Consider the following 14244-nt stretch of genomic DNA (forward strand, 5'->3'; position numbering starts at 1 on the left):
TCCGCGCCCTTTCTTGGGGGGTGGGGCCCTCTAGACCGGGCCCGCAAGACCTGGGGTGCCTGGGGCCAGGCCCAGTCCAGTTAGAGCAGGAGCTGGAGGCAGGGAGAGGCCGGCCCACGTGGGGCCAGAGACCAACCATTTGGTCCCCGACGGTGGGGCCAGTGCAGGGCCAGACACACCAGCGCTCCCGCCAACATTTCACCGCGTCTTAAAAGGTGTGACCACCTCGTACACAATTCACTGAGGCCGCGTGCCCGGCTGTGGGCGCTGGGCTATGGGTGCCCGCTGAGGGCAGGAGCCTCAAGATTAGAGACTGAAATCACAGCCAGATCAGACCGCGTGTGCGCGTGCGGTGCCCTCGGCACTGGCTTCCCCTCCTCATGTGGCAAGTGTTATAAATCTGAAAAAAGAGCCTTTTCTTCCACAAGGAAATAAGATTTAATTCTACAAATTTACAAGCCAAGACAAACAAAACATGGAAAACGAGGCCAGAAGTTCGACTTTGAGGCCACTTCACTGCAGCCCAGGCCGCAGCAGCCTGTCTTCTGGGCAGGACGCGGGTCTGACCCACAGGCTGTCTCCGCTCCTGCCCCTGGTCCCGCTGCTTCTGGGGTCCACGCTGAACCTCAGAACTTGAGGCTGAAGCCAGGGCCTGCGGCCGAGGCCCCCTGGTTGGTGGTGGTGAGGTGGAAGCCGGTCTCCTTCAGGTCGTCGTCACCCTGGGGAGGCAAGCGGCACCGTGGGGCCCTGGCCGGGCCAGCTAATCCCAGGGACACCCCCCACGCCGTCCCCCCCCTGCCTGCCCGCCCCTCACCAGCTGGCTGTAGCCGAGGCCTCCCTCGGGGGGTCTCGGGCTGGTGCCGCGCTTCACCCTCTGCTGTTCGCTCTTGGCCGGCCACGTGGGGAACATCGAGGGGTCGATGGGGAGGGGGGTCTCCCGAAAATACTCGTGCTTGAGGCCGTCCTCTGCGCTGACCCTCCGCCCGGGAAAGTAGGTCAGGAACCTGGGAGAACAAGGCACTTGAGCCCTGGGAGGGCTGGGAAGGCGCCCACCCCCGCCCCCACAGCGGCTCACTTGTTCATGAGGTCGAAGCCCTGGTCGGACAGCAGCGCCCCGAAGCGCTTGCGCAGGTTGTTGTAGGGGTACTCGGTGAAGGTCATCTTCTTCACGGCCGGCAGCTCGTTGTAGCCGGGCCAGATCTTCTCACTGGGCGTCCCCAGGTCCTGAGAAAGGGACGTCTCAAAACAGCCATGCCCAGCAGCGACCCCCGAGCCAAGCCCCCCGCCCCCCCCATGGTGCCCTGACCCACCTTAAACACTTTGTTGATCTGATCAATCTCTGACTTCCCGGGGAACAGTGGCTTCTGCGTCAGCAGCTCCCCAAAGATGCAGCCCACAGACCACATGTCCACGGCCGTGGAATACTCCTGGGGACAGGGACACACTCAGGGGCCAGCGGGACCGAGCACAGGGTGGGGCAGGCCCCACCCAGCCCAGCACGTACCTTGGCCCCCAGCAGCAGCTCTGGGGCGCGGTACCACAAGGTCACGACGACAGGGGTATAGGCCTTCAGAGGGGACCCATACTCCCGCGCCAGCCCAAAGTCCCCCACCTGCAAGGATAGTGGGGCCGGGAGTGGGTGCCGGGCCCGGCTCCCCGGGGGCCGCACTCCCCGGGGCTGTGCTCACCTTGAGGATGCCGGCGTGGCTCAGCAGCAGGTTGGAGGTCTTGAGGTCACGGTGCAGGATCCAGTTGTCGTGCAGGTGCTTCACTCCGCACAGCAGCTGGATCATCAGCGTCTTCACCTCCCCTGGGGCGAGGGGCACGGTGCTCTCACCCGGAGATGCCCCAGCCCAGCGTGGCCTCCCATGCACTCACACACATGCACATGCACGCACATCCACTCACATGCATTCACACGCACTCACGCACATGCACATGCACTCACACACATGCACATCCACTCACACTCATGCACATGCACTCACACTCATGCACATCCACTCACATGCATGAAGGGGTCCCATGGGGACAGGCGGAGGCCACCTCTATGGCTGGCACAGGCTGCGGCCCCGCCCGGCTCACCTGGCAGGAACGGCTGCTTCATGGTCTCCATCAGGCTCTTGAGGTCGTGCTCCACGTAGTTCATCACAATGTAAATCTTGTCCATGTTGCTGCCCACGACAATCTCCTAGGAAACGAGACCAGGCTGGTGGCCCCCGTGCCCCTGGCCCCGCCTGTGCCCTGACCGCCAGCTGCCCCAGAAGCTGAATCCCAGAGCAGGCACCAGGCGAGAGCTGGGACCCAGAGTGAGGACTGGGAAGGGCCTCACTCCCGCTCAGGCACGGGCAGGCCGCCTACCCTGACGGTCACGATGTTGGGGTGCTGTGCCTTGAGAATGGTGTTGATCTCCCTCAGCGACGTGATCGGAAAGCCCTCCTTCTCCTTCTCCATCTTCAGCCGCTTCAGAGCCACAATCTCATCTGAAAACAGTGCCACGACGGTGCTGACACCTCCCCGCAGGCGCGTCGGCCAGGACTCGAGGTGATGCCCTGGCGGGGAGCTCACACGTGCGAGCGCCAGGAAGCCCCAGCCGTGTCCACGAGGTACACGAGCCCATCCCAGACCGGCCTGCTCAGCCCCTGCTGTGACCCCCCTCAAGCCTCCAGCAGGGACTCGGCTCAGACCCCACTCTGCCCTCCAAGACCCGGCCCAGACTGGGGCGCCGGACGCCCACACCCGTTTGGGGCCGTCACTCCCGGCTGGGTCCACCCGCCCCTGCTGTCGCAACCAAACAGGAGTCTCCTGGCCACGCTGCCCTCGGCCTCTGGAGGTACCAGGGGTTCAGCTGCTCTGAGTGTCACCCCTGAGTCATGCCCAGGTGCAGGCTGGGCAAGGCCAGGCCCCTGCCAACACCAGGGGGGATCCCCAGGATCGCAGGGACTGTGTACCTGCGACCTTGAGGCTGAAGGGCCAGGGCTCAGGTCCCAGCTCCCTGCACGTGGCCTGGCCTCCCTCAGAGCAGCATGGAGGCCGCTTGGGGGTGTGCAGGGCGCGACCACAGACACTCCTCAGGCAACCCCACCCCTGCCCGTCTCCGTCCCCTTGGGGGCCACGCGAGAGCCCACCCACCTGTCTTCTTGTCCTTTGCTCGGTACACCACCCCGTAGGTGCCCTCCTCGATCCTGTTCAGGCACTGGAACTCCTCCACACTGCGGCAGCCCTGCAGGAGGCGCTGGCGTGAGGAATGGCCGCCGTGGTGTGGTGGTGGGGGCGGGGGCGGGAGTGCTGGTGGAGGGAGGAGCAGCTCCCTCCTTCCCTTTTCTTCAGTGAACGCAGGCCCCGCGATGACACACAGCCCAGGCGGACAAAAGCCGGTCCCAGGCCTTCCTTCCCAGCCCCGGCCTGCCCTGCGCCCCGAGGACAGGAGCGCCTGCAGCACCAGCCCCGCCTCCCCGCCGCATGGGCCCTGCTGGGCCAGAGAAGCCCCCCTTGGGTGCAGGGCCACAAGCAGGGCTGGCACCATCCTGTGTCACGTGTGGCCAGGGCCCGCTGCTCAGAAGCCCCTCAGCAGAGCCGCTAAGGCAGCTGGGATGGCCAAGGGGCCCCGAGAGAACCCTGCCGCCCCCAGGCCCCAAGCGGGTGGAGGCCTCAGTGGGGTTGCCACTCACCCCTCCTCCCCGAGCCCCCCGCGGTGCCCCCGTTACTGGTATTTTCCAAACAGAAGATGCACGCTGCCTCCTACAAGGCCTTACAATCCTGCACACACTGGGTGAGGCCCCGGGAGAGGTGACCATCGAGCCGGCCTCACCCGGCTGCCTGCCTTCCACACGGGCCCCGGCTGTGGCAGGGCCTCGGGAGCTGCGGGCACAAGGCTAGACCACAACCAGGGGCACAAAGGAGGCCGGTGGCCGAGCCCGGCCGTGATGGTCACTGCGCTCAGGACAACCCCCCTGCCCCCGTTCTGCCCCCCCCCCCCCCCCCCCCCGGCCCCTCACGACCAGCGAAGGAGCCAGCGTGCGGGGCGCCTGACCTGCAGGGCGGGCAGGTACTTGGGCAGCTCCTGCTTGAGCTCGATGGGCGACAGGGCTGGGGAGTCGGGCACGAACTCGCCTTCGGTCAGGGCGGTGCTGTGGGGGGTGCCCTCGCCCACCTCTTCCTCCCCTTCTTCGCTGTCCGCGGAATCTCGGTCGAATCGTGACTCTGGAACTGCCAAGTTTAAACCAATCATGGAACCGGGAATGAGCCACTGTCACAAGCCCCTTCCTGGTCTGGGGGTGGGAACGCCAAGAAGCCACAGGGCAGCAACCCCAGGGTGCCTGCCACACCAGCTGCTCCCCTGGACAGAGGGCACCTGGGCCTTGGGGCCCGCCAGCCGGGCCACGGCCACAGCCACTGTGAGCCACTGACCAGATGCTGAGCTCTGAGGAGGCAGCCCTGGAACTCACCAGGCCCAAGGGTGCAGCTTAGCTGCCTGCGGCCACGCCGGCCCATGTGGCCTGTACCCACCAGCCGCAGACGCGAGCTGTTCACCTCGCTCCCCCGCGCTGAGGCCGAGCAGGGCTGGCAGTGCCCTGCCTCCTGCTGTCCAGCCCCAGGGCACTCAGGACGGCACTCAGCTAGCGCAGTCCCTGCAGGCAGGCGGTGCTGTGTGGGCCCAGGTCTCAGCAGGCAGCCTGGCCCCGGGACAAGGCCAGCACAGGAACGCCCTGTGGCCTCGGGGCCGGCATGCCTGGGAGAATGGTTCTTGAATACGTTGCCATAGTCATGCTCACAACTTTTGAGAAGTTCTCACCACACTTAGGGATGGATGAGGAAGAGAAACGATGCCAGGGAGGCCTCTTACCAACGAGGATGTGGTTCTCAGCCTCTCGCTCTTCGTCTTCACTCATTTCTTCCTCACTCACCTCCTCTGCAAGAGAGCAAGCAGCGTCCACCCAGTGTTCCCCCGCCTGGGATGCCCCCCGCAGGCTCTGGGTCTGCTCCTTCCAGGGGTCTCGTGTTAGTCCCAGACAACGAGACGTTTTCCATTTGGAAGTTTTTTAAAAAATCAGACTTTGCCCAGTGGATAGAGCATCGGCCCGTGGACTGCAGAGTCCTGGGTTCGGATTCTGGTCAAGGGCACATAAACTGGTTTCAGGCTGCTCCCCCGCCCAGGGCAGCATGCAGGAGGCAACCAATCGATGTGTTTCTCTCACATCAATGTTTCTCTCTGTCTCTCCCCCTCTCTTCCACTCTCCCTAAAAATCAATGGAAAAATATCCTTGGGTGAGGATTAACAAAAAATTAAATAGAACCAAAGTTTAAAAAACAAATTAGACTTCTAATTATCTTTCTGTCATTCCCAGGACTCTATCCAAATACACAATTGTGTGCCCTGGCTGGGTGGTCAGTGGTTAGAGCACTGACGCCATACACCAAGGTTGCAGGCTTGAACCCGTCATGGCACATGCAAGAATAAGCATAAAGAGAAACAAGTTGATGTTTCCCTCTCAAATGAATAATAAGTAAATCCCATAATAACAGCCTAATATGCAAATCGGCAGAACAGTGGAAAGACAGGTGGAACAACCGGTCGCTATGACCCGCACTGACCTCCAGGGGACAGACGCTCAACGCAGGAGCTGCCCCCAGCCTGCAGGCCCCAGGCCAGCCAAGGCAGGTGCACCCCCCTCCCCCGAACCTCCCCCCCATCACCCTGATGGGCCCTGATCGCTGGCCAGGCCTAGGGACCCTACCCATCACAAATTTCATGCTCCGGGCCCAGCAAATACATAGAACGGGTGACAAAAGCCACCCACGTGCCCTGCGCTCTCACCTGCCGACTGTCCAGATGCGTCCTCAGAGTTGCTCCCGGTCTCCTCTTCCTCCTCCTCCTCCTCTTCCTCCTCCTCCTCCTCCGATTCTTCACTGCTGCTCCCCTCCTCCTCCTCCTCCTCCTCCTCTTCCTCCTCCTCAGAACCTGACCCCGATTCCGCTGTAGGCAGCAAACAGCAGGAGTGAGCCTGCGGCCCTCCTGAGCAGCAGGCATCTGGGCTGGGCCGGGAGCTCGGCTACCTGAGGAGGACTCGGCCGAGCTGGTCTTCCGCTCGTTGTCGCTGATGTCTTGTAGGTCAGACAGCAGGTCTCTCTCTTCCAGCTTCTCTTCTTTCACTGATGAAGCAAACCACCAAAGGTGAGTGCAGGGAAATACTCTGTAAGTCAAAGCCCGACACCGGGGGCACCAGCAGGCACTGCCGGCCTCACCTGGCTTCCGGCCGTCTCCCAGCTCAAACCTCTCCCGCGGAGGCCGGGGCGGGCTGCGGCTCCAGTGGCTGGCCTTCCCTTTATCGCCGTAGTCCTCTCGCATGGCGCGGTGATGCGCGGAAACTGGCAGCCAGCACAGAACGGAGACCGCGTTGGCAGCAGCCTCTTCCCACCGGGGCCACCCCCACCCGTCACCCACACCCTTGCTGAGGGGACGGCCCACGTGTGCACAGGGCGGACACGACCTCTGAACACACACTTGCTACGGCAGCCGGGCAGAGGCTAGAAGCCAAGGGAAGAAGCTCCGACCTGGAGGCCAGGAGCCGACCCCGAGGATGCAGGTGGCCCCCCAGACCCATTAGAAATCGGGAATCACCCCTTCAGGCCTGTGCTCCCACCTGTGGACAGCAGGGGCACCGGACACGGACACGCTGTCAAGCGCCAGGTGAGCGGTGGCCCCCGGGGTGCAGCCCCACCCACTGCTGACGGGCCCCCTCTGCCCACCGCCGGGGCCTCTGGAGCACCCCGCCCGCAGGCGCACCTTCCCTCCGCGCCTCCCGCTCCTTGCGCCGCTCCTCTGCACGCCGCTCCCGCTCCTTCTGTTCCCGCTGCTCCTTCTGCTGCTCCCGCAGCTTGCGCTCCCGCTCCCGCTTCCTTTCCAGCTGCTCCAGGCGGTCCCTGCAACAAGCACATGCCAGCTCCTTCCCAAAAAGGTGGGGAGGCGCGCCCCAATAGCACAGCCAAATTAAGAGATGGGACAAGGAGGCAGGCCTGCTAGGAACAAACCCACTGGTTCTGGAATGTTCCACGTTCCCGGTCGCCCCAAGACTCTCCCAAGCATGTGTCACGGCCCTGGCTACCTCCACCTGCACACAGGGTGTGTCTCCGAGGCTACAGGGTGACGGTGGAGCCGGGGGAAAGCCGCTTCCAGGCAAGGTGCCATTTGAGCACAGGAAACACTAGTGACCAAAATACATGTGGTGGCTGCACCATAAGGCAGCCAGATAGTGAGCCGTGATCACAGGCGACTCCCACAGCTCTCCTAAGTCCACACACAACCTAAAAAGCTAGCTCATCTTTATAAAAAAGTACCATCAGACGCCCACAAAAATGAGCACAAGCAAAACACGGCGAGAACCAGTCAAGGCCCGTGGCCGTCACCAGCCCTGGGCCAGTGCTGCCCGAGTGGCTGGACAAAGGGTCCCGGACTCCAGGTGCCGTTCTGTGGCCGTCTGGGCCCAGCCTAGTTCACGGTAAAGTTGAGGTATAAGTTACATGCAACGTTCAACCACTGAACCCACTTTTTCATCCACTTTTGAGATCGTGCAGCCATCACCACAGTCAGTGCTAAAACCTCTGTCCCCGCCGCCCGTGCCAGGCCCCTCAGCGAGGATCCGCTCATCTGCTCGGATTTCCCGGACCACCCTCTGCTGCTGCTGCTTGGGCTGTTTGCTCTTCTCTTTCCTAGTTTTTCGAGGTGGACGCTCAGGTGACTGACCGGACACCTTCCTTTTCTGACCCCTGTGCTCCGAGCCACAGCTTTCCCTCGAGGCAGCTTCAGCTGCTCCCTGGGTTCTGACATGGTTTTTGTTTTCACTCAGAACAGTTTCTATTTTTTTATATAATTTCTTCTTCGGGCCACAGGTTATTCAGAAATGGTTGTTGGGTTTCCAAACGTTCGGGGATTTCCCTTTGTTGCTGACTTCCACCTTAATTCTTGCGTGGTGAGAGGGCAGACTAGCTATGCTTCCAATTCTCTCAAGTCCCAGGTCTGTGGTATGGCCTCGCGTACAGCCTGTTAGGAACTGTCCCAGGAGCTCCTGCAGCGAGTGTGCTGTGCAGTGGCGGGGGGAGGCTGAGCCCACGGGAGAGGGGTGGTTGGTGTTATTTTCCAGGACGTCTATGACCTGGTTGATTTTCTGTCCTACGACGAGCAGACACATTTCCAACGGGGACCAGCTGTTCTTGGCTTGTGCACCTTGGGCTCTCGCAGGTGCAGAGCTTGACCGCTGTCCCACCTCTGCCCTGATGTGCGCGTGCAGCTTGCTGTTCTGAAGGCCTCTGTTCTGTCACCGGGAGCCACTCCTGCTCTCCGTGGTGCTGTCTGCGCAGTGTGCCTCTCACCAGCCTTTTATGTTCAACCCACTTTTGCCTCTGACTCTAAGGTGTTCCCCTCACAGGCAGCATACAGTTGGGTCTTACTTTTCTGACAATCTCGCCGTTGTCTGGGCTACAGAGACCATGAACCCGTTAATATAACTATGGGTACGGTTGGACTTCTGTTTTTTTGCTCCTTGTTTTCTCTTCTTCTGGTTCCTCTGCTCCTCTGACTTGGACTTACGTGCCCTTAGCGCCACTGTAATCCTGCTCTTACTCCTCAGGTCTGTTCCAGGGCTCTCGGGTGCAACTCACGAGATTAACTCTAAGTCCATTCCCGTGAGACAGAGCAACGGCTCCAGGCCCCTTCCCTGCTCCTCTGTGCAGCCTCTGCGTGTTCCATGCTGCACGACGAGTGTCTGTAATTACTGTTCTGCAATCCGTGTCTCTGGCAGAACAGAGGTGAGAAGAAACACACCGGTTCCTTCACGTTGACACTTTCACCGTTCCCAGTGCTTGTCTTTTCCTGTGGATTTGTTGCCGAAGGGAGTCATTTCCATTCGGCTGAAGGTCTTGGAGTAACTCCAGGCCCTGCTAACAGTGGGATCCACCAGTCCACGCGCACCTGCCGAAGAACCGTCCTGCGGGACACAGTCCTCGTGGACAGTCTCAGTGTGAACATGCAATCCTGCCTCCGGCCTCCCGGGACCGCAGCGCCTCTTCTGTGGAGACAGACATGCCTCTCCTGCTGCCTCTGAAGGCCTCCCCCCCGGCTCTCGCCAGACGGACTCTGTCTTTCTGTACTTGGGGGTTCATGGTCTTTTTGGAAATCTAGATGATTCTCACTCCTTGGCCTCCGCTGCCCGGGTGGCCGTCACCAGGAACGTCCTGCAGTTGCTGAGGCTCTGCCCCTCAGAGCAGCTGTCTGCCACCCGCCTTCCCTCACTGCCTCCTCTCTTCTGAAGCCAAGAAGCTACATCTGGACAGTTTCTACTGATGCTTTTCTTCCTTAACAGGAGTCATACTTTCCGATTTCCTTGTACATCTCAAAACATTCTGTTGAAAGTGGACATTTTAGATAATGTTGTAGCAACTCTGGATTCTCACTTGTCCTCTCAGGTGTCGCTGTTTGTTTCAATCTGTGAACCCGGTCTCCCTTGCAATGTAGCTACTGCTGTTTTCCATGTTCCTTTCATTTTCAAGCCTGGCTCCAGTAGGGTGTGCACAGCTGCATGATCAGCCCACACTGGACAGTCGGCACAGGTATGGCAAACACGGATATTTCACATGCTACGCACGCACCAGACACGGTGAGGGATGAGCTCGCCTCTCAGTGGTCTCAGACCTTTACCTCCTGGCCTCAGCTTCTCCCTCCACCAAGGCTCTTCTCACACACCTTCCTTAGATGCCTGCTCCGTGCAGCCCGGGCTGCCGGGATGGGAGCCCATCTACCTGCTTCCTTGCCTCACAGCAGGCTTTCTCTGGAAATGACCTCAATGCAGAGTGGCCCTAGTTTACACCCACAGCTACTGTGCTGTGGCCATGTCACGCCCCACCTGGGCACAAGTCTGTTCTAGATGCTTTTTCACGGCTTTGGTGGGACGCTGACCATCACAAGCACCAAGAGCCCCTCACAAGCACACCCACTACCTCTCTCTCCTGGAGTGCTCTCTCGCCATCTCCCGCCTCTTCTGCCTCTCCCACTCCCGGCGAGCCTTGTCCTGCTCCTCTCGGTGCCGCTTCCGGCGCTCATGCTCTCTCTCCTTCTCCTTCACTCTGGCGTGCTTGCCTAATGAGAGAGAGAGAGAGAGAGAGAGAGAGAGAGAGAGAGAGAGAGAGAGGTATCACGTGAAGAAACATACCTTGCTAACACTTACGTGGAAATATAAAGCGAAGGAAAAATAAACGACTGGGATTACTTAATACAGTGGAACCTCGCTTCCTGAACTTTTCATTCATTCATTCTGGAAGGCTGCTTGAAAACCCAATCATTTTTTCCCATTAGGAATCGTGTAAATTAATTCGTTCCAGACCCCCAAATGATGCCGTTTTCACCTTTCTTATATACAGTACATGTCTATTGTACTGTTTAATCTATATAAAAAACACACTAAAAACAAGGATGTGAAATGTAAATGAAAATTTAACAAAAAGGAAAGGAATTTTACAGTAAAAAAATTAACAATTATAAGCAGCAACATAAGCAAAAAGCTACAAAAATGTTCACGGCACAATATCCTGAGATCATAACAGTGTTAAACTGACCCATATTCACAGATTCTCTCCTGTCACCTGAGAGATGCAAGACTGATCATACAGGTCCAGCATGAAAGGGCTGTCAGGTTGAGAAGCAAATTATTCGAGATGGGAGACATTGGACAAACGAGGTTCCACTGTATTCTTAAAATTTTCTGTATTGAATAAACTATGATTAGACTGTATATTATTTCCATAATTAAGAAGTCACCATTCATCAAGCACAGAGGACGAAGCTTAGCTCTGCTAAGTGAGCTACTACGAGTCACACAACTATGCTCATCACCTGCGTGTGAACAGTGAGCCCTACCTCACGCCAGGCTGCTGTCCACGGCCGGCAGCAGCTCTGGGTGACGGTGTGAGAGCAAAGCCACTGTTTGGGCTCTTTTAGCTACAGTAATTCAGCACTGAACAGTGTGCTTTTCCCTTATGCTTGTGAGTTTTATATGTAAACTACCACAAAACAACGTCATGTCAGGAAAAAGAACGACCAAAGGAAAATGAAATAGCTATTCAGAATGATTTACAATTTATATTTAGCTACAATTTCACTTCCTCTCCGTCTCCACTGTTTTCTGAAGAAGGCAGGAGGCTATTAACTAGGAAACAGACCACACTTGAACACGACACAAAAGAAAAATGCTCTGTACCCCCTTCTGCTGAATGACTACGATGCCTACGTTTCTCTTTTCTCTTCTCATCTTTCCTGTGATGAGCTTTTTCTTTCCGTGACATTTGCTGGGGTGGTTTGATAGCCAAAGAGTCATCTTCCTCTCCTCTGAAATAAGACACAAGAGGCACATCACGCCGAGCAGGTCACGGAGAGCACCGGGTGTGAGGGAGTGTCTCCAACACAGAAGGCAGAACGCAGATTATCAATAAAATGGAATCAGAATCATCATTTAAAAATTATGTTAATGATGAAACTTAAGCCAAGACTGTAAACTAAATGGACTCATATGGAAAGTGTGAGAAATCACTGTGGCATATGGAACAAAAATGCCTGAGGAAACGCTAGGGGTGATGGACAAGTTCCTTATCTTGAAATAGTTTCCCATGCGTGTAAAACTGTCACACTGCGTGTAAAACGGTCACACTGCGTGTAAAACGGTCACATTGCGTGTAAAACTGTCACACTGCGTGTAAAACTGTCACACTGTGTGTAAAATTGTCACACTGCGTGTAAAACGGTCACACTGCGTGTAAAATTGCCACACTGTGTGTAAAATTGTCACACTGCGTGTAAAACGGTCACACTGAGTGTAAAACGGTCACACTGTGTGTAAAATTGCCACACTGTGTGTAAAACACACAGTATGTAAAACTGTCACACTGTGTGTAAAATTGTCACACTGCGTGTAAATCTGTCACACTGTGTGTAAAACTGTCACACTGTGTGAACTGTCACACTGCATGTAAAACGGTCACACTGCGTGTAGAACTGTCACACTGCGTGTAAAATTGTCACACTGCGTATAGAACTGTCACACTGCGTGTAGAACTGTCACATTGCGTGTTTTAAACATGTGCAGTTTATTCTGTCATTTATGCCCCAATAAAGCTGTTTAAAAAAGGCCCCACAGTTTTAATCAAACCCAAAGTCATTTAACAGTATCTTCAACCGCCTATCTGACCACCATCTTGGGAGTCACAGCCTTTGCGGTTCTACCTTCTTTTCGGGTCATGTTGCCTTTAGTTAGAGGGATCCAGGAGGGCACAGGTGGAGACGCGGACCGGGAGCAGCGTGGGAACACGGACCCGGAGCCCGCTGCTCGGCCTGTGCAAACCTCAGGCGGCGACCGCCGAGACCCCAGCCCGAGTCCTCAGGCCTGTGAGTGCAGGGCCGACTGAAGGCATCAGAGAGGAACCGGTCTTCCCACAGGAAGGGGGTGCTGCGCGGACACCACGCTGGAGCCGTTTCCATGGTGACCCCCAGGACTGCCACTGGGCCCCGCGTCCCTCTGTCCAGTGCCGGGCGCCTGCGCTCACCGGTCCTCCATGGAGTCCTCCCTCCTGTAGGGCGAGTTCCGGATGGTGATCTCCATGCGGTGGTCCCTCAGCTCCCCCTCCTCCAGGGAATCCCGCTTGGAGTCGCGGTCATCAGACTGCGGAGCAAGGAGAGCGTCCCCCTCAGGCAAGCGCAGCCCAGACCCAACCCCCCCACACGCTGAGCGAGCTTCACTTAGGAACATCACTAAGGTCTTACACTCAAAATGCAGAAAGACTTCCATTCAAGCCCCAGACACCCACGCCACGACTCTATCGGAGACCCGGGGGGGAGCTAAACCCGCGCATGTGCCGGGCACCGGCCTCCGCCACGGACCTGGCGGCTGAGCCAACCGAGCCTCACTGCGGCCGGGGCTGAGACCCATCTCATCGGAGAGCCCCGATCGCACCCCCCATGCCTCCTCCTCGCACCCCCACGGCCCCTCTCGCGCCCCCATGGCCCCTCTCGCACCCCTGATGCCCCTATCGCACCCCCGATGCCCCTATTGCACCTCCCATACCCCTCTCGCACCCCCGATGCCCCTATTGCACCTCCCATACCCCTCTCGCGCCCCCGATGCCCTCTCCGCACCCGGGGGGGGGGGGGGTGTCTGTGGATGTTGCTATGCAAACCAGGGAAGCCGCCAAGCACGGGTCGCGAGGGCCAGGCCACCCCCCGCCCCCGCCCTGATGCCCGGGAGGGTCAGAGGTGCCGATCAACAGCGAGGAAAGCCAGGCGCCTCGCCCTGGGCTGCGGGGCGAGCTGCCTCCGCGGGCGCCAGGGTCTGAGCGCTGCGAGCGGAGGAGACGGGGCTCACCTGCGACATTCGGAGGAACAAAGAACGTCGCCGAGGCGCGCTGCTCTAATGGAAAAACGAGGGCAGAGAATTAAATCTCCGTGAGAACCGACTGAGAGCGCGGCTTACGTTTTTCAGGCGCTTGACCTCCGCCTTCTCCTCCTGCTCCTTCCGGCGCTTCTTCTCCTGGAGGATCTCATCCAAGGTCTTCACTTTCCAGGAGTCCTTTTCATCACCCATTGGAGGAGGCACTGCGGGGGGCGGGCCGTCAGCGCGGGCCCTTCCCGCCACCCGCTCGGGCCGCCGCGCCCGGTTCCCGGTCCGGGTTCGGCAGGAGCGGCCCGCGGGCCTCACGTTCCGGGGAGGGTCCGGCGGGGGGGGGGGGGGGTCGGGGAGCGCGGTGCCCGCCGCCGCCTCGGCCTCAAGGCCCTCGCGGGCGGGCGGGCGGGCGGACCGGACGAGGGAGCGGGAGCGGCCGCTACTCACCCCTGCGCCGCCGCCGCCGCCGGTCCGGAGCCTGAGGAGAAACTGCGCCCGGCGCGCGCCCGGAGCGTCGTTACTTCCTGCGTCGGCGCGGGATGATGACGTCACGGAGACCGCAGCCGCAGGCTCCTGCCGGAGAACGGGACCCGTGTGCGTCACTTCCGGCCTCGGCGCGGTCTGATGACTCGCGGTGGAGCCAGTCCGGGCGCCGCGCCCCGTCGTCCCTCGCGGCCCGGCCGCCGGGTCCCCGCGCCGTGGGCTCCTCCGCGGCGGCGCCGACCGAGCCCGCCGCCCTCACAGCGTGGCCGCCGCGGCCCGTGGCTGGAGCGAGGCGCTCTGCGTCGGGCTGAGGGCTTCCGGGTCAGGGCACCTGCGCCGG

General features: G+C 59.3%; 1 protein-coding gene across 4 annotated transcripts; it reads right to left on the reverse strand.

Annotated features, from left to right (window-relative positions):
* Positions 1-414: 414 nt before the first annotated feature.
* On the reverse strand, positions 415-13969 carry CDK11B (cyclin dependent kinase 11B). 4 transcript variants are annotated; one of them, XM_070403859.1, is made up of 20 exons: positions 13869-13969; positions 13512-13633; positions 12589-12704; positions 11280-11377; positions 9994-10132; positions 6788-6924; positions 6247-6369; positions 6058-6153; positions 5819-5977; positions 4847-4912; positions 4034-4209; positions 3133-3223; positions 2362-2483; positions 2086-2191; positions 1689-1810; positions 1505-1612; positions 1311-1427; positions 1076-1224; positions 815-1004; positions 415-719 (listed from the first exon to the last, which is right to left on the reverse strand). In XM_070403859.1, exons 2-20 carry the CDS (start codon positions 13620-13622, stop codon positions 627-629), a joined length of 2319 nt encoding a protein of 772 aa, XP_070259960.1. In that variant the 5' UTR covers positions 13623-13633; positions 13869-13969; the 3' UTR covers positions 415-626. The 4 variants fall into 4 exon arrangements, with proteins under 4 accessions (XP_070259960.1, XP_070259959.1, XP_070259961.1 ...); XM_070403858.1 differs by having other exon boundaries at positions 11250-11377; XM_070403860.1 differs by lacking the exon at positions 13869-13969 and having other exon boundaries at positions 11250-11377; positions 13404-13598.
* Positions 13970-14244: the final 275 nt, after the last annotated feature.

The sequence above is a fragment of the Myotis yumanensis genome, unplaced genomic scaffold, assembly GCF_028538775.1.
Source record: "Myotis yumanensis isolate MYYU_CA2020_CCGP unplaced genomic scaffold, mMyoYum1.0.hap1 SCAF_2, whole genome shotgun sequence".
Lineage (NCBI taxonomy): Eukaryota > Metazoa > Chordata > Mammalia > Chiroptera > Vespertilionidae > Myotis > Myotis yumanensis.

Coding starts and splice junctions, on each gene's coding strand:
- CDK11B (XM_070403858.1), bottom strand. CDS start 13,622: ATGGGTGATGAAAAGGACTCCTGGAAAGTGAAGACCTTGGATGAGATC. Junction 1,811..2,085: donor GAAGCAGCCGTTCCTGCCAG/GTGAGCCGGGCG, acceptor CCCTCGCCCCAG/GGGAGGTGAAGACGCTGATG. Junction 1,005..1,075: donor GGCTTCGACCTCATGAACAA/GTGAGCCGCTGT, acceptor TTGTTCTCCCAG/GTTCCTGACCTACTTTCCCG.